The sequence below is a fragment of the Syngnathus floridae genome, chromosome 4 (genome assembly GCF_059516105.1).
Source record: "Syngnathus floridae isolate MCC-2025c chromosome 4, RoL_Sflo_1.0, whole genome shotgun sequence".
Taxonomy (NCBI): Eukaryota; Metazoa; Chordata; class Actinopteri; order Syngnathiformes; family Syngnathidae; genus Syngnathus; species Syngnathus floridae.
The window spans coordinates 12,294,262-12,311,172 of NC_142416.1; the positions used below are offsets into that span (position 1 = coordinate 12,294,262).

Genomic DNA, 16,911 nt, shown 5'->3' on the forward strand with positions numbered 1-16,911 from the left:
AAGTCATCTAATTCTCACGTACTGTTGATTGTTTTGATAAACAACTTTCTGAGTTTTTCATAAGTCAAGGGTTTTCAGGGGCAGAGAGAGTCAACAGAGGAAGTGCAGTAATAGGAAAAAGGAACCAAGCAACAACAGAAAAAAGAACAACTCAAGAGACTAAACCTAAAAGAGAACTCATGAGAGCATGGAGATACTTTTCCTTGTAATCGCATTTCTTATGCACGGTAAGAAATAGCTCACTTCAATTTTCTCTACTATCCTCATCCATTGAAATGTAAGTTACAAAATAAGTGAGTGATACAAGTTGATTCTTCTCTTTGTTTGGTTCAGGGACAGCAAACACGAAGACTGAAGTCACAGGAATATCTGGGGAAAACATTACAATAACATGCTCTAACAACGGTCTATTTGATAACACCAAATACTTCTGCGAGAAAAACTGTGATCATGATGACGATGTCCTAATAAAAAGCAAGGGGAAGAGGAGATGGCATTCAAAAGGAAAATACAGCATAATAGATGAAGGAAAAACATTCAGAGTTAAAATCTCTCAGCTGACAAAGAAGGATGGTAGGACCTACTGGTGTGGATGGGAACGATCATGGATACAAGATCATTACGAAAAAGTTGTCCTCACTGTCAGAGAAAGTGAGTGGATATAGAACTCAACATTCTTGACCTCTTCATTAAGTCTGCACCAGGGGATATTTTAAACTCTAAATTCCATGTGTAATTGCTATCAGAAACTAACCGTCCATACGCTTTTCTGGCCGTTCATCCATTCCGTATCACTTTTTTTTGGCACAAAGCAACTTTGAGGAGGGCAGCAGAAATCCTGCCACACAAAATCACTACAAATGTTGCTGACTGCTTTACACCATATACGTTATCTTTTCCTATTTGTGCTTTGTGCTTGTTTGCAATTTTCTTTCCTATATGTTTTTAGGAACAACAAAAGCACCCAAACAAGACAAGCCAACAACAAACCCAACTGAGCAATTTCGTCCAAGTACTCCATCCTCCAGTAAGATATTTTTAGTTAGCCATCAAACACAAACGTACCATATGGGTAAAACACAGAGTTCCGTGAACTGATTTTGCGTTTTTTTGTTAAGTGTAAAGTCAAGTCTTAACGACACAAACACACACACACACAAACTATATATGCACACATATATGCCGATATATAGTATATATATATATATACGCAGGGGATCCTTGAGTTACGCTGTTTCGTGTTTACGACACACGTCTCATATTTTATTTTATTTTTTTTTCATATTTCATCTCATATATTTAAAGAGCCTGATCGCTACAGCACTGGTAAGTTAAAAAGGCACATAGAATACATTCAGTTTTCCCTCTGTGGGTCTTTGGGCCTTTTTCCAATTTTCTTTCCTATACCCAAACAAGACAAGCCAACAACAAACCCAACTGAGCAATTTCGTCCAAGTACCCAATCCTCTAGTAAGTGGTTTTTAGTTAGCCATCAAAGACAAAAGTACCATATGCGTAAAACACAGAATTCCGTGAATTGATTTTGTGTTTCTTTGCAGTGAAACCATTGTACATTGGAGCAAGCCTTGGAGTAATCGCACTCACCCTGGCAATAGTTCTTCTCATATACTTCAAAAAGCAAAAAAGGAAGATTAGCACATATTCTGGTATGAATAAAATAGAGCGACGACTCATTCTTTAGAAGGACGAAAGGGAAACTAACATGAGACAGTTTAAAGTAATGCAAGTGTATTTTTTAACAGAAAAAGCAATGGACGAGACCCCAGGGTATGCAACGGTTTCCAGAGAAAAGATCAAATCATCTGATGCCCTGCCGTCATCTACAGCTCAAAGCCAGGATACCAGCAAATATACTGATTCCCTGATTTCCCCAGACAGTCTACTCTATTCCACTGTCAGCCACAGCCATATGAACAGCAGCCAGGTCTCCAAACAGTCTCCAAACGTGACATACGCCACCATTCTCGTCACAAATGAATCTGAATCAGTGTATTGCAATGTCTGAGTGCAGTGCACATCACCACTCTGAAGAAATCTCATAAACATATTATGATTGGAAAAGTTTTGGATAAAATAACTAAATAACATGCTTTAATTTATAACAGAATAAAGATGTTTGCCTGTGTTGTCGTTTGGTTGTTTTTTTGTTTTTTAACACTCTGTATTTCCTTCTGTTTCAACAGCAGGAGTCACATCCTTGTTTTAAAAAAATCATGCAAGCGTTTCAAGTTTGGTGTTCAAACAGAAAATACAACAAATTGTCATACAGTTTAGAACTTTAGATAATGTCACATAGGACAGATAAAATAGCTATTTATTGATTGGAATAAATAATCGTATCAATAAAATAATGAAAGAAATGGCAGTCAAGTTTTTGTCTACATCATCATGACAGGTAATCTTGTTTTTATTTTATTGTTAACCGGTGATGATTTTGCTGTTGAGTTCAAATGTCTCAATTGCAGTGTTTTTGTTTAAAGTGATGGGAAACAAAAGCGGTTTGCTGGTGCTCAGCTATAAATATGAGTACAATCTTGAAAAATCAAGTGTGATTTGGTTTAAGACAGTGAAGGAGGGACTTTTGATGATTTTGAATATAAAATCAAACAAAAAAATGTCACTGACATTTTCATAGTGTGTGCGTGTGTGTGTGTGTACCATATACATATTTGGTTTGATTTTTTTATTTCGGCAAGTGCACAACACGTGTGTTACAGTTCCATTTCACATTTGACATTATATGTTGAAAAGGGAAGCAATTTGCTAATCTCGTCCCGCCCCGACTGCAACAAAGGTTTCAATGTCTGACACACAATCTACATGGTGTCTACACAGTGTCGTTTAGCTCAGTGTTTCCCACACTTTTATTCAAGTCGCTCATTTTGCATTACAAAAAATTCACAGCACAGTTGTTAGGTCTTTTACGCCCTCTAATGGCTGGACTGAGACCATTTGTGAGAAATCTGACCGAAAGATAAAACGTGAATTTGTGCGACGTCTTTACTTAGTTAACGTCATCTTCTACGGAGCAACAGCAATTTGGTGTTGTATTTAATTTGCACAACTATGTGCAACAACACGTTTTGAGACCATTTTAAATTCCTGTGACATTACAAGTTCACCAATTTTCCGTCCATGGTGCATTTTAAACACATCTTGGAACGCGTATGTCAATTCTGACTGACGGTTCAAACGACCAATGAGAGAAGGAAGGCGGGGCTTAGCTTCCATTCGGAGGCTGGGTGTGTGTCGCCTGACCGGATAATGAAATAAGTTAACAGTCAATGTGGCTCGAGTACTCCGTATTTTAGTCTGCTTCTTGTTTTGTTGCATCCCAGGCGTGTCAACATTTATTATCTTATCCTTTTACGGGGGTGTTAAGATACACCATAGATATTTGACTAACCGCGCAATTCCATATAGAACTTTGGAAAAGCGACCCGTTGGCCTTCTTTTTGACAGACAAGACAAGTAGTTAGAGCCCGCTGAGCGGACCGGGGTGGCATCATGGGAAATCGGGGGATGGAAGACCTCATTCCCCTCATCAACAAGCTTCAGGACGCTTTCAGCTCCATCGGCCAGAGTTGCAACTTGGAGCTGCCCCAAATAGCGGTCGTCGGCGGCCAGAGCGCAGGGAAGAGCTCGGTTCTGGAGAATTTCGTTGGCAGGTTGTACTGTTTGTGGAAACTTTTCAGTGTGGCTGATTTAGTGACACTTATGAAGTCAAGTATTTTCGCTTCATCTCTCATTTACTACTTATGTAAAAGCCGCCAACTAGGCGCACTCACGGCGTTTTTTTTTCTCCCCCTTTTAGGAAGATGAGTTATTCACCATCAACATTTGCGCTTTCTACGCAAGCATTTTGTGTACGTCTTGAAGACAAACACTCATGGTTTAATTAGCTTGAACAAATACGTCCAGAAATAACACACAATAATTTATTTGTTTGCTCTCTCAGCTTCAGTTATTCTGTCAAACATTAACAAAGTCACAGTTCCTTAAGAAGGTTGTAAATACAGCCTTTATCGACCATGCATAAACCAGGTCAATGTCTGACTTTAAAAAATTATTTACAGCGTCCGTTGTCATGTACCTCATTGTGGTTATGTTTTTCCTCAGAAGACCATTGTGACCCAGAAACTATACATAAGAAATTGGATGAATAACTGTTTTGGAGTTCCACTAAACAAAATAATTTGGTGTGCCTGATCTGGCCTACGGGGTTGAACTTGATTCTTGATACTTGATACTGTTTCCTGGCTCAATGGATTATGAGCATAAAAAGGCAAAACCGGTTGGTGTCTTTCAGGATGGCAACTGAAAGAGCTGAATTTGTGTGCTTTTCGAGTGAGACTGACAGAATCTTAATGAGGTCCCCCTGCGGACAAATAAGAAAAAAACAACTGTCAGAACATCACTGGTTATTCAGGCACACAGATTTTTTACAAGCAGTTACTGTTCATGCAAGGTCAGAAAAGGAACATCTGACGTGTCTCCGTTTCAGGATGTTGTCACTGCTGAGATGGGGAATGTGTCTTATGTGGCCATGCCTTCCTTTCCCCTTTTGCCTTTTGTCTGTGGGTTCCAAGCGGTTCCTGGGGGAGACAGTAGGGCCATTGATGCGCTGATGTGTGGGGTCATCAGTGATATCACCAGCTGCACTGGCATGTGTACATGACACACTCTTGCAGACTCTCACAAAGGGCGCACGAGCTATTTTCATGTCTGTTAATGAGCCCACTAATGAAGCTGTTGATATTCTTTGTTGCGTTTGACACTTTGAGCGACCTTTTTAAAGTCATTTACAATTCACTAGTCTGCATTTACAACTTCATTTATATCTTGCATTTCACAACAGCCGCAGCTGGAACAAAGCACTTTTCATAAAACAATGGGACAAACACAAAAAAAACACGAGTTCATATCGCTCCTTTTTATCGCTCTTAATGTGAAGATATAGTTTTAACATTCATATGGAGTCCCAGAATTTGGTTTGGTGCTTTCTTTCGCAAGTTGATAGGAAGTCCTAAGGAAGGAGGATGGGATTGTTGTGTAACTTCCTGAATGCTCCGTCAGCACTGGCTAACAAGCATCGTGGGTTTGAGTGGTTGTCAGTGTGTATGTCTGTCTGTGTGTGTGTGTCCTGTTAACTTGCCAATAAGATGCTGCAGTGTGTGGCAGGCTTGATGAATATACTGTATTTATTTTCTTATTGTATATTTTATAAATTTAGGCAGCAATAGCTCGTCTGTATGGAATCGAGCAATCGACAATAAATGTAAAATGGCAACAATAGTAGCCAGCTTCCTGACTACAGTCGAGGTACCCTTATGCAAGGCGCGGAACCCGCAGTCTTGCTCAGCAGGACTGTTTGGCGCTCCAGTCACTTAGACATCTGTCCTTGCATTCTTGCATGTGTGATTTGGTTCACAGTGTGGTGTGCAACACAAAGGCAGAAGTGTGTGAGTAAGAAGTCTAAATGCACAATTGACAATTTTGTAATATTCAATCCATCCGTGTACACAAATGTGGTGCGTCACGTCGCTTTTTCTTTTTAGCATCGAAACATCTGAAGAGAAAAATTTGCAAATAATTTATTTATGCATATGGCGCTCAAAAATAAAAACTATGACAGCTCTGGATTGACAACGTAAAGTGCATGTAAACCTAATACGCTTTTACTCCCAATGAAATGAGAAGTAATATTTTCTTTTGAAACACCAAATGTAACAACTTAAACAACTCCTAATCAAAATAATGTCAATTAGAAGCTATTACATTATATGTGGCGTTATTGCATTACTAACATTGCAAGTATTTCACTGAGTGCATCAAATCAGTGTGGCTCTTATAACGACAGACATGTTGTCATTGCCTTGAGTGATGTGGGATCACTGACCTGGAAATAATCACAATTCAATTGAACGGGAGTTTCCATTCTGATGAATGCATACTGTATCCACACAAAGGGAAGTTGAAAGATGTCTTGTCGAAGTGTCTGTGTTGGTGGGAGCATTTGGACTGACACCAGCATGACCAGATGAAACTCTTACCCACAGCCACTGAACTGCACTCTTTTTTGCGACCAATTAAGTCATGGCCTCTAGTCTGGTATTGTTAAAAATTTAAAATTCAACAGGGTGTTAAACTCTCCCACTGGAGCTGCGTTAGTCCCCGTCATTTCCTGTTCTTGAGTGACCAGCAAGTCAGTCTGCATCGTTGGCAATTGGCGCAATTCAAAGTGGAATAACTATTGATTTAGTAAGGGTTTATCTATTTGTATGTCTGTCTGCCTGCCTCTATCTACCTTTATGTACCTAACCTTTACCAGATACTGTTTGATTTAGTGTTTGCTAAACATCACTTGTGTCTCCCCCTGCAGAGACTTCTTGCCCAGAGGGTCTGGTATCGTCACTCGTCGTCCTCTTATTCTGCAACTTGTTAACAACAAAGCAGGCAAGTGGAATATGTACTACATCGTAGGTATAAACGCATGTACTGTATTCAAATCTCCCTATTGTAGAGACTAATAAATTTGATTTGTGAAAACAGTGGCATCTTCTACTCTGATAGAAGATGCCTCAATTAGTGCCTCATTCAAAACAAACATATCCACTTTTCTCCTCTTGAAAATAACAGGTGGTAATCCAAAATTCATACCCCACATAATTAGAATCCGTAAACACTAGATGTCGCTATTGCTCACTCTAGGAGTTGAATTGACAAGTCAACGGGTTTTAAACTCACTTGCACAGGAACTCAAACTGAAGGTCACGGGCTGATCAGGGTGAACATTTACTGTGCAAACTGATTTTTTTTGGGGGGGGGCATGAATATGTATTAAAACAGATTATATAATGATATTCCAAAAAATAGGTTAACTTTAACTGCCCATCCATCCGTTCTCTGTATCACTTATCCTCCCTTGATATGTGCGGGAGCCTATCCCAGTTGACTTTGGTCGAAGGATGACTGACTGGCAGCTAGTCAGCTAGGATAAGTTATGTTTGAAAAGAAAAGTGTCATAGAAAGAAGAATTTCGAAGAAAACAATTTAAAACTTGGATGGGAAAAGTTCTCCTAATGGCCGTCTGATACAACGGAATTGAAACACCAACACTGACTTAATGTGGCTGTCAAAGCGGTGCTCCCAAATGGTCTTTTTCTATTCTCTGCATCATCACATTTTTATATTTTCTCTTTCCAGAGTATGCAGAGTTTCTGCACTGCAAGGGCCGTAAATTTGTGGATTTTGATGAAGTCCGTCAGGAGATTGAAGCGGAAACGGACCGGCTCACCGGATCCAACAAAGGCATTTCACCCATTCCAATCAACCTTCGAGTCTACTCCCCTCATGGTGAGGAAGAGACACACTAACGATAAAACACAAACGTTGATGTGCCATCTTGCTTCAAGTTTCTTTTCTCCTTTGTACCTATAAGTATTAAACCTGACCCTGATCGACCTGCCGGGAATGACCAAAGTGGCTGTAGGAGACCAGCCTGTAGACATCGAACACCAGATCAGAGACATGCTCCTACAGTTCATCACCAAGGAGAGCTGCCTCATTCTGGCCGTCACCCCCGCTAATATGGACCTGGCCAACTCTGATGCCCTCAAGATTGCCAAAGAGGTCGATCCTCAAGGTACGGCGTTTGTTGTCGTTTGAATTCGTCAAGTTTGTTATCTTTAGCAACCTTTTCTCTTCAATGTGACTTTCTTGCTTCACGTTTTTATTAATAGTTTAAATTTGCATTAGCCATCTTACTTTATATCATGCTATTAACCATTTTATAAACTGGATGTGTACATTTTTTGACTTAATATAAAATTATTATGTACAGTGGGGCTATTTTTCAGCCTCATTACATTTTTAGCCCAGCTACCAGCAATTGCCCCATAATTTGACAAATTGCTTTGAAAACTGCACCTCTTTCTTTTTGTTAAGTTTAGTAACAGTTGGAATTCCTCTTTTGATATGAGGCGAGTATAGTGAAGCAAGCCAACATAGGTGACATTTACCAAGGGATGAATTTAATATGTGAAATTTCTATTGTTGATGTTAGTATGTAGCTCAGTGCAACTCTCACCTTCATCCATTTACATTGCTTGCATGGGCCGATAAATGTAATCCATTCAATTTCTCACAGAACAATGGTGGTGTCTTTGTTGAAATCCAGAAAAATATTGGGGTGCCATTTTTGGCTGACGCATTTTGTTTCAGGTCTGCGGACTATAGGAGTGATTACCAAACTGGACTTGATGGATGAGGGGACTGATGCCCGAGACATTCTGGAAAACAAACTCCTTCCTCTCCGCAGGGGTGAGACCACACACACTCACACGCTCAACAAATACCATCAGTATCACCTAAGATCAAATTAAACACTGGTTTGATATCACAACAGTAGAATGTTCTGTCTTTCTTCTCGACAGGTTACATTGGGGTGGTGAACCGGAGTCAGAAGGACATTGATGGGAAGAAAGATATTCGTGCCGCTTTGGCGGCTGAGCGCAAGTTCTTCTTGTCCCATCCTGCATACAGACATTTTGCAGAGCGCATGGGCACACCACACCTGCAGAAGACATTAAATCAGGTTTATAAACTAAAACAAACAAACACTTCCTCCACCCAAAAAAAAATCTGCAAATATACAGACAAAGCCACAATTCCTGAGCTCGTCCAATGTACTGCTAATTTATATTGGCTCCAAATATTTCTTAACACAAATGTTCTATTGCATTAGTTAATTCAGTATTGAAATTTGTTTTTTTTCATACAAATTTTTTACATACATTTTTCTTTTCCTCCAGCAACTTACCAACCACATTCGTGAAACCCTGCCTGGGCTACGAAGTAAGCTGCAAAGTCAGCTTCTCTCCCTGGAAAAAGAGGTGGAAGAATATAAAAACTTTCGTCCTGATGATCCTGCACGCAAAACCAAAGCTTTGCTTCAGTCAGTACACACACACAGTACACAAACACACGCACGCATAGATGCGAATAGATTTGAAAACTACTATGCTGCTTCACATGCAGGATGGTGCAGCAGTTTGGCGTGGACTTTGAGAAGTGCATTGAAGGCTCGGGGGATCAGGTGGACACCTCCAACCTATCTGGAGGAGCAAAGATCAACCGCATTTTTCATGAGCGTTTTCCTTTTGAGCTAGTGAAGGTGACTATTATAGTAACGTAATATCTGATGATGACAGATAATGACTGGTCATTGTTAAAAGGCCTTTGCTTCCTTGTGTCTTAGATGGAGTTTGATGAGAAGGAGTTGAGGAAAGAAATTAGTTACGCTATCAAAAACATCCACGGAGTCAGGCAAGTTGGAACATCCTGCGTATCAACACTTGGCCTACCTCTGTTAGCTTGTGTCTGAGCTTTCTTCCTTGTTTGTCAGTCTTATAACATCCACCCATCCAACCAATTCATCATTTTCCTAATCATTGTGCTGTGATTTTGTTTTAGTTTGATCTGTTTTTGTCCTCTTGTCTTATTTTCTGGTTAAGTGCCCCCCCTCCCCCATGTGCACCTCCTGTCTTCCTGCTCCATGTCTGTCTCATTTGTATGTCCTTCAGGACAGGCCTGTTCACCCCAGACTTGGCGTTTGAGGCCATAGTGAAAAAGCAGATCATTAAGCTGAAAGAACCGTGTCTGAAATGCATCGACATGGTCATCCAGGAACTCATCAACACAGTCAGGCAGTGCACTAATAAGGTATCACTGCATGGTCTCTGCCATGCTTGTACACCAGAGAGTGTGGTCGCCTGCCGTGCAGACAAGAATATCGTTTTGCCCCCAGATTTGACATTATTTTTATGCAGCTGCACATTTTTGCACTTCATTTTCACATTAGCGTTAATGGGGACATATTATGGAAATGGGGCTTTTTAATTCCTTGCAAATAATTGAGTAGGTCCTGCTGACCCATCCGGTATGAAATTAAGCAACCAAGTACATTTTTTTCTGCAAAATATTTGAAAACTTGAATTTTTTTTTTCTGTGAGACATTTTTGCCTTGCACTGTATGAAGCTTCCTCCATGAGTAAAAAAAAGCCTCTGTTTTTTTTTTTCTCTTCAATACTCTGGAGTCCGCTTTCACCATTTTCCACTTTCAGCCCGGTCATTTTGTTACTAAATCTCTACTTATCATTGCTTTTACAGTATTCACCACTATTTTCTAAATTACGGGGGAAACAAAATCATATAATATATCTCCCTTAAAACGCTAAAGTTTCTTTGCTTTCGCACATTAAAGTCCGAGCTGCAGTGGGTTCACCGCAGTGATGTCGCTGAGAAGCTGTGTGGTCAGAAACAGGTCTATATGTGTTCCTGTGCCGGTTCGTAACTAAACAAGCTGCAGGTTTGTTTGTTTTTTTCCCTTTTCAATTACAAGACTTTTTTTACTTGAACTATGTCAAGATTTACTTTGTGCTCTAATAGTAAACTGAAGCGCAATCACTATGAGTATAGTGAGAATGAGCGATCACTAAAGTATATGGACACTATTATTTTTTTTGTATGGCGCAGACTCATAAGGGAGTAGCATGGTGGTCCCACATATACAGTATCTTAAAAAGAAATATCTTGAGGGTTACAGTGTTGTCATCTGTGACCGTCCATTTCTAGTTTTTGTTTCTGTCTTGTTGGTAATTAGAATCATCTGTCACTTGTCTCTGTTTATTGTTTCTTTCTCTGTGTCAGTTTTGTTTGTGGTTTTGTGGCAGGTAGTGCTTTTTCGACGTTTCCTGTTTTGAGCTATTGCACAGTCGCATGTTACAGTTGTGCTATGTAAGGGGAAATTAAAATCAGTATGCAATTTAGTTTATTTTAAAAAATAAAACTTGTGGGACAGATGAAGACTTAAGATCCGGGGTCGTGTCGGCTTCTTTGATTAGTTAAATAAACAGTGACTGAAGGTGTGCCTTCACTAAAAAAATTTCCAATGCAAACCTGCAGCTTGTTTAATTGGCCAGAACATGAATCAGAACTAACTCAAATGTTCCCTTTTTCTCCCCCTTTTTGTCATAGTCTCCCTCAATGCCATTGCACTTTACTCCCCAAACATGGGCTTTCCTTTCTCTGCCACCCTTCTCTACCACCTTTCTACACAACGCTACATGACCGCATCTTCCATTAATTGTCCAACTCCCATGATGCATCACCACAGGACAGGCCTGTTCACTCCCGACATGGCGTTTGAAGCTATAGTGAAAAAGCAGATCATTAAGCTGAAAGACCCCTGTCTGAAATGCGTTGACCTCGTCGTCACCGAGCTTGTCACCCTGATCAGGAAGTGCACCGAAAAGGTAAACGGGAGATGCACGGACAGGTGGTGTGACAGGATGATAGAAGGCAATCAGGGATAGAACAATGCACAGCAAAAAAGAACTAATGAACGTTGCTGTCTATTGCTTCACTCAGCACCCATCTCATCCTCTGATTCCCTCTTTAAATTTAAGAGCCCCTCTAATCGTGGACCTTGACCAGCCCTTTTCACTCCATCAGCTCTAAGAGCAATGATTTAACCACCCCTGATTAAACCAATTTCCCATGACCCACTATCACAACTTGGAAAATGGATTCTGTCTTGTCAGCTGAGTATTTTGATTTCAAGTAGGCTTTATTCCCTCTTTCTAAAGCGTTTTCTCATCTTCACGACAACTCTTTATCTTCTCAAGTATACCTCACTGATTTTCTGGCACAGTTTGTGATTATGCTCCACCTCACTGATTATCTGGCACAGTTTGAGATTATGCTGCTATAAGACAGTGGTACCTCGAAGGTCGATCACAATCCAGTCCTGGTTCATTTGTTAAAAAAATGCCACAATTCCCCTCATATTTGCTGTCAATGGCAAATGTTGTTTTGACAGTTGACCAAGGTCGAACTTGGAGGTGTCACTCGTCACTTTGCATGTCTTACTTTTGCTTCATGCATTTGTTAGTACTGCGCGCACTGCGCTGTTATGTATTTTGTGTCATTGCCGTACCCGCAGCAGTGTTTGTTTTTGCCGCCTGTAGCTTGGATCATATCCTCGCCTTAGAGAAGAGACTGAGCGAATCGTTACCACTTACGTCAGAGAGAGGGACAGCAAGACTAAAGACCAGGTGGGTGTGTGTGTGCATGTTGCATCTTTTTGTAGTTAAATGGTCTTGACCAAATGTTTGTCACGTTTGGCCCATCAGGTGCTCCTGTTAATTGACATCGAACTGTCTTACATCAACACTAATCATGAGGACTTCATTGGGTTTGCCAAGTGAGATATTTCTGGTTTAATAGAATTATTTGAATTTTTTTTTCCTGCACAAAGACAGATGGCCAGCTACACTGCTTAAAAACAATACAATTAAACCCCAACAAAGATCTTTATTTTCTGACTGAGGAAAAAAAAACATTTGTAATTACCCACATAATAAAAATGCATCTTACTGTGTATACGCGAGCCCATTTGTTAAAAACTCCTGATCTTGCAGTGCACAGCAGAGGACGGCTGCAAATGCAACCAAAAAGAGAGTCATGCCTAACCAGGTAATTGCTTAAAATTGTCTATCTGGTTGTTTTAGTGTCTTGGTCAGTGTGTGGTTAACCGTCTTTTGTTGATTCCCATTAACACACGTCTCTGTCCTTGTGGGCTATTTTTTTTTTTTAACTCTCCCGTGTTATTCCTACATTTCATGATCCAGGGAGGGATTCTTGTAAGTATCTTACCATCTTTCTCCATCTCTTGTTCCCTTTCTCCTTGGTGGGGTGTCTGTTTCAAGCATTCTGTTTGTGGAACTTTGTGACAGCGGGGTGAGAGAAAGAGATCATTCATGAATGACTCTTGAGAAATGGGCCTCTTGTCATTAAATCTCATTAGTTTAGGAGGTCAGTACTCTGAGAATGTTTCCTGACTTGATCCTACTCACACAAGTGCACAAATATAAATATTCAGACAAATTGGTTGCAAGTCAGTTTTGTAGTTTAACACGTGTTAGGGTACTACAAATGTCCATTTTACTTCACTTGTGTTCCTTTGTGTCCAAGTCTAGCAGAGAGAGATGTAGGCGTTTATTTGTTTTGTTTTGTTTTGTTTTGTTTTGTTTTATTTTATTTGTTTGAAGGGGCATAACTTGCATGTTTGTTTTTCGGAATTCCTTAAGATTGTTTTCTATAGTTGGGTGTTTACTTTTTTAATGCTTGTGTATACGTACTGTATTAGTAAAGTGTTGGTGTCTCACGCACAGGTTATCCGTCGAGGCTGGTTGACAATCAACATTAGCATCATGAAGGGAGGCTCCAAGGACTACTGGTTTGTCCTCACTGCAGAGTCCCTTTCCTGGTACAAAGATGAGGAGGTAAAGAAAGGACCCACAGCTTGTGCACATATTTGAAATGCTCAATTGTAAATGAAGCACAGTAAAGTGGATGGTCGCATGTTGTGTAATTCATCAGGAGAAGGAGAAGAAGTACATGTTGCCTCTTGACAACCTGAAACTAAGAGATGTGGAGAAGGGATTCATGTCCAGCAAACATGTCTTTGCCATATTTAACACTGAGCAGAGGTGAGGGCAATGCTGCCATCAACTGCTCCTTTAGACCTTTTGAACATTTACCCTATCCCTGCCACAGAAACGTGTATAAAGACCTGCGGCAGATCGAGCTGGCGTGTGACACTCAGGAGGATGTAGACAGTTGGAAAGCCTCGTTCCTCAGAGCTGGTGTTTACCCTGAGAAAGACCAGGTATTAACCTTTTAAATAGGCAGTGTTTGAACATATAATACTCACAGTAATGTGACAGAGACACTTTTGGTTACTTTAGACTTTTTGGACCAGATTGTGGTGATGACGAAAGGAGATTTGGGTTTACACTTAACATTAGCTTTTCAGGATCACTAGTCAATCGGCCCTTTTTTGTATACGAAACATAGAGGGCCATAACAACGCACACATCTGGGTCCAAGACAAATACTATTATTTTCATAAACTCCCAGCCCTAATATATACGTATGTATAGCTGCAGGATATGCCAGCATTTCCCATAGTGGAGTCCATTGTCTCTATTCACCCGGTTTCTTCACTGTCTTTCTCCAGGCCGAAAATGAAGAGGCCATGATTCCAGGCGACACCGTGTCTATGGACCCACAGTTGGAGCGGCAGGTGGAGACCATCCGCAACCTGGTGGACTCGTATATCAGCATTGTAAACAAGTCCATCAGAGACCTCATGCCCAAGACCATTATGCATCTCATGATTAACAGTGTAGGTTTCCTATGTTTTATTAGCACATGTGGAGCATTTCAGGGTTAACGCAGGATGGATGGATGAATAATTGTGCGATTTGATCTCCAGGCAAAGGACTTCATCCATTCTGAGCTGCTGGCCTACCTGTACTCAGCTGGGGACCAGAGCAGCCTGATGGAAGAGTCTGCTGAGCAGGCTCAGAGGAGAGATGAGATGCTTCGAATGTATCATGCGCTGAAGGAATCTCTGGTCATTATTGGTGACATCAGTACCACCACTGTTTCAACTCCTGTGCCTCCACCGGTAGACGACACCTGGATCAAAGAGCCTAGGTAACGCGTGGGAATAGAATAAAATGCGATAATAATTCATAGATTATTTTAAATGTACATTGTAAATTGATAAGTTTAGTGTCCTACACTGTTTGAGATGTTCGTCTATCTCAGTCTCCCTCCAGGAACCCGCCCTGCCGCTGCAACAGCGCCCCCTCCAAACCGACCTCCAGCAGTCAGGGGACCCGCGCCCGGTCCAGCCCCACCGCTGAACCCTTCACCGGCATTCGGCGCTCCACCAGTACCAACTCGACCTGGCCCACCACCTGCCCAGTCTGCTTTTGAACCAAGCGTTCCACTCATTCCCTCCAGACCGGCACGTGTCCCTCCTGCTCTACCACCAGGCATCCCAAGGTAAGCAACAACATTCGATGTATTTCTACCAACAATTGGTGAGTGACAGTGTGGCGTCATACCACAATAAGACACATGGCTTTGCAAGTGGCTCTTTATTGGTGAACGCAACAACTGCAGGTCATTGCCGATTTCTTGATGGAAATGGAGCTACTGATGCTATGGTGTATATATGTGACGGGAAAGTGGATGGTGGCGGTGCTTGTGGTGCTTTGGGAATCATGGTGCATGACTAGCTGATGACAGTTTTCCTTGCATGTTTCTCTCCCCCCCATTCTACTCCACCTGTGTCTTCCTGCAGCAGAAGGCCCCCGGCTGCACCCAGACCCACCATCATACGTCCTTCAGAACCCTCCCTGCTTGACTAGAAGCGCACACACACACTATGCAAACATTTCATGTAGTTTACACTTTTATATATCCAGTTAGTTTCTTATCTGCAGTTTAAAGATGTTTGTTATGACATTTTGACCTGTTATCATTGATGACTTTTGACATTATGTAAAGGGATCATTCTTGTGAGTCTTGTGGTTTAAGAACCATCACATTTTCGATATATTATTTCATGTTAAATTCATTGTGAGATGTCAGAAATTTTATTTTCAAGAAAATTATGAAGAAATTTCTACATGCTAATGCAATGTCAAAGGTTTTACACACTAAGCACCTCATGACATGAGTTGCACTTTTTGATGAGTCAGTTCTCCATGTGTGGTAAATCTACAAGATTATATTTTAGGTCATCCCGCAATGAACAATATTAATAATTCTCCCTAAGTATTTTTTGCAAAATTACTTCCGTAACCTAATTTATCAGTATGATATGAGTTTTATAGGTTTTATTATATTCCGTTTCCCAGCAGTGCATGATAAATTTTAATCCTGCCTTGACTATGTGTATCACGATAATCACGTAAAAAGCCATAGATATCATTATCTGACTTAAAGTGCCTGCTTTTCAGAATGTTTATTAAAGGATGCCTTTCACTTTTTAAAATGAGGATATGCAGTGCTATTGCTTCACTTTTCAGCCCTACCTTTCCTGAGTGTATTACCATTCCTCTTTGCATGCTAATGGTGCGCAGTTTGATAGATAGCATGCACACTAATGTACTGTATGCTATATTTACACAGGTAAGCTCAGGTCACATCTGATTTTCATTCAAGTCAAGTGAATATATCTGTGCTGATAAAATGTGTGACATTTGTTTGGGGTGGAATGTGTTGCTATGGTAAGTACAGTTGCTATGAGGCTATTCATAGAGCTGGAATGACAAAAAGTTATGCAATTTGATTTATTAAGTATTGTACTTGCTTCTCCATTGTGTCTGTTACTTGGCACTTGATTAAAAAAATATATATATCATATCTACCTCTTTGCACAGGCGTCCTCCTCCACACTCTCGTAGCAACCAAAGGTGATGGTTGCTTGATCACAGCGCAACGTGGCTCAGCAAGCTCGAGTGGATGGCTCATGGCACGTCTAGAATTTGTTTCAAGTGAGGATAACCGCTAAAATAAATCTGTTATTTCAAGTAGATAAGGTGTCATTTGTAGAAGGACACTGTGAATGTGGTGCACATCTCAGCAAAAAAGTATGTCAAAATGAGTTTTTTTTTTTTTTTTTGTAATTATGGTTTTATTGTTCAACTCAATATTTGTGACATCTGTCATATCAACAACACAAAAATTATACAAACATTAAAATCGATGCAAAGGCTCCCATGAAAACCTTGCTTCGAGATTTTACTTTGGCAGTACCACCCACTGGACGCCAAAAAAAAAAAGAGGATAAAGCAAAGGCCTTAAGTACAAAGGCACAATACCAGTCATTATGTTCCTATTTAATTTTTGGAAGTCTTACAAAAATGAGTACTTCTTGGGGGTTAGGGACAGCGCATTGTGTTACAAAAATGTACAAAAAAATTCAAGACTATTGCACATAGTTATCACATCTAAACTAGAAAGGCT

The 16,911-nt window shown here is 40.5% G+C and overlaps 2 protein-coding genes across 11 annotated transcripts; both read left to right on the forward strand.

Moving 5' to 3' along the window:
- The first annotated feature begins 62 nt into the window (after window positions 1-62).
- On the forward strand, window positions 63-2,146 carry LOC148399174 (uncharacterized). 3 transcript variants are annotated; one of them, XM_088374050.1, is made up of 7 exons: window positions 63-227; window positions 334-651; window positions 950-1,027; window positions 1,306-1,326; window positions 1,417-1,470; window positions 1,560-1,667; window positions 1,764-2,146. In XM_088374050.1, the coding sequence occupies exons 1-7, from the start codon at window positions 188-190 to the stop codon at window positions 2,024-2,026; spliced, it is 882 nt and encodes a 293-aa protein (XP_088230176.1). In that variant the 5' UTR covers window positions 63-187; the 3' UTR covers window positions 2,027-2,146. The 3 variants fall into 3 exon arrangements, with proteins under 3 accessions (XP_088230176.1, XP_088230175.1, XP_088230177.1); XM_088374049.1 differs by having other exon boundaries at window positions 1,306-1,470; XM_088374051.1 differs by lacking the exons at window positions 1,306-1,326; window positions 1,417-1,470.
- A 1,100-nt stretch (window positions 2,147-3,246) lies between these two features.
- LOC148399175 (dynamin-2-like) lies at window positions 3,247-16,726 on the forward strand. Of its 8 annotated transcripts, none has more exons than XM_088373033.1 (21): window positions 3,247-3,689; window positions 6,404-6,477; window positions 7,228-7,377; window positions 7,463-7,666; window positions 8,245-8,343; window positions 8,457-8,617; window positions 8,835-8,977; window positions 9,061-9,196; window positions 9,281-9,348; window positions 11,198-11,336; window positions 12,051-12,137; window positions 12,216-12,286; window positions 12,504-12,558; window positions 12,714-12,725; window positions 13,257-13,367; window positions 13,465-13,574; window positions 13,642-13,753; window positions 14,105-14,272; window positions 14,363-14,586; window positions 14,701-14,940; window positions 15,242-16,306. In XM_088373033.1, exons 1-21 carry the CDS (start codon window positions 3,529-3,531, stop codon window positions 15,306-15,308), a joined length of 2,592 nt encoding a protein of 863 aa, XP_088229159.1. In that variant the 5' UTR covers window positions 3,247-3,528; the 3' UTR covers window positions 15,309-16,306. The 8 variants fall into 8 exon arrangements, with proteins under 8 accessions (XP_088229159.1, XP_088229161.1, XP_088229167.1 ...); XM_088373035.1 differs by having other exon boundaries at window positions 15,245-16,306; XM_088373041.1 differs by lacking the exons at window positions 11,198-11,336; window positions 15,242-16,306 and adding exons at window positions 9,606-9,744; window positions 16,326-16,726 and having other exon boundaries at window positions 3,248-3,689.
- Window positions 16,727-16,911: the final 185 nt, after the last annotated feature.

Bases quoted from the DNA above. Each gene is read 5' to 3' on its own strand.
- LOC148399174 (XM_088374049.1), top strand. From the start codon at position 188: ATGGAGATACTTTTCCTTGTAATCGCATTTCTTATGCACG. The intron at 1,471-1,559 runs GTAAGTGGTTTT...GTTTCTTTGCAG, and splicing joins TCCAAGTACCCAATCCTCTA to TGAAACCATTGTACATTGGA. The intron at 1,668-1,763 runs GTATGAATAAAA...ATTTTTTAACAG, and splicing joins GAAGATTAGCACATATTCTG to AAAAAGCAATGGACGAGACC.
- LOC148399175 (XM_088373033.1), top strand. From the start codon at position 3,529: ATGGGAAATCGGGGGATGGAAGACCTCATTCCCCTCATCAACAAGCTT. The intron at 12,138-12,215 runs GTGGGTGTGTGT...TTGGCCCATCAG, and splicing joins ACAGCAAGACTAAAGACCAG to GTGCTCCTGTTAATTGACAT. The intron at 13,368-13,464 runs GTAAAGAAAGGA...GTAATTCATCAG, and splicing joins CCTGGTACAAAGATGAGGAG to GAGAAGGAGAAGAAGTACAT.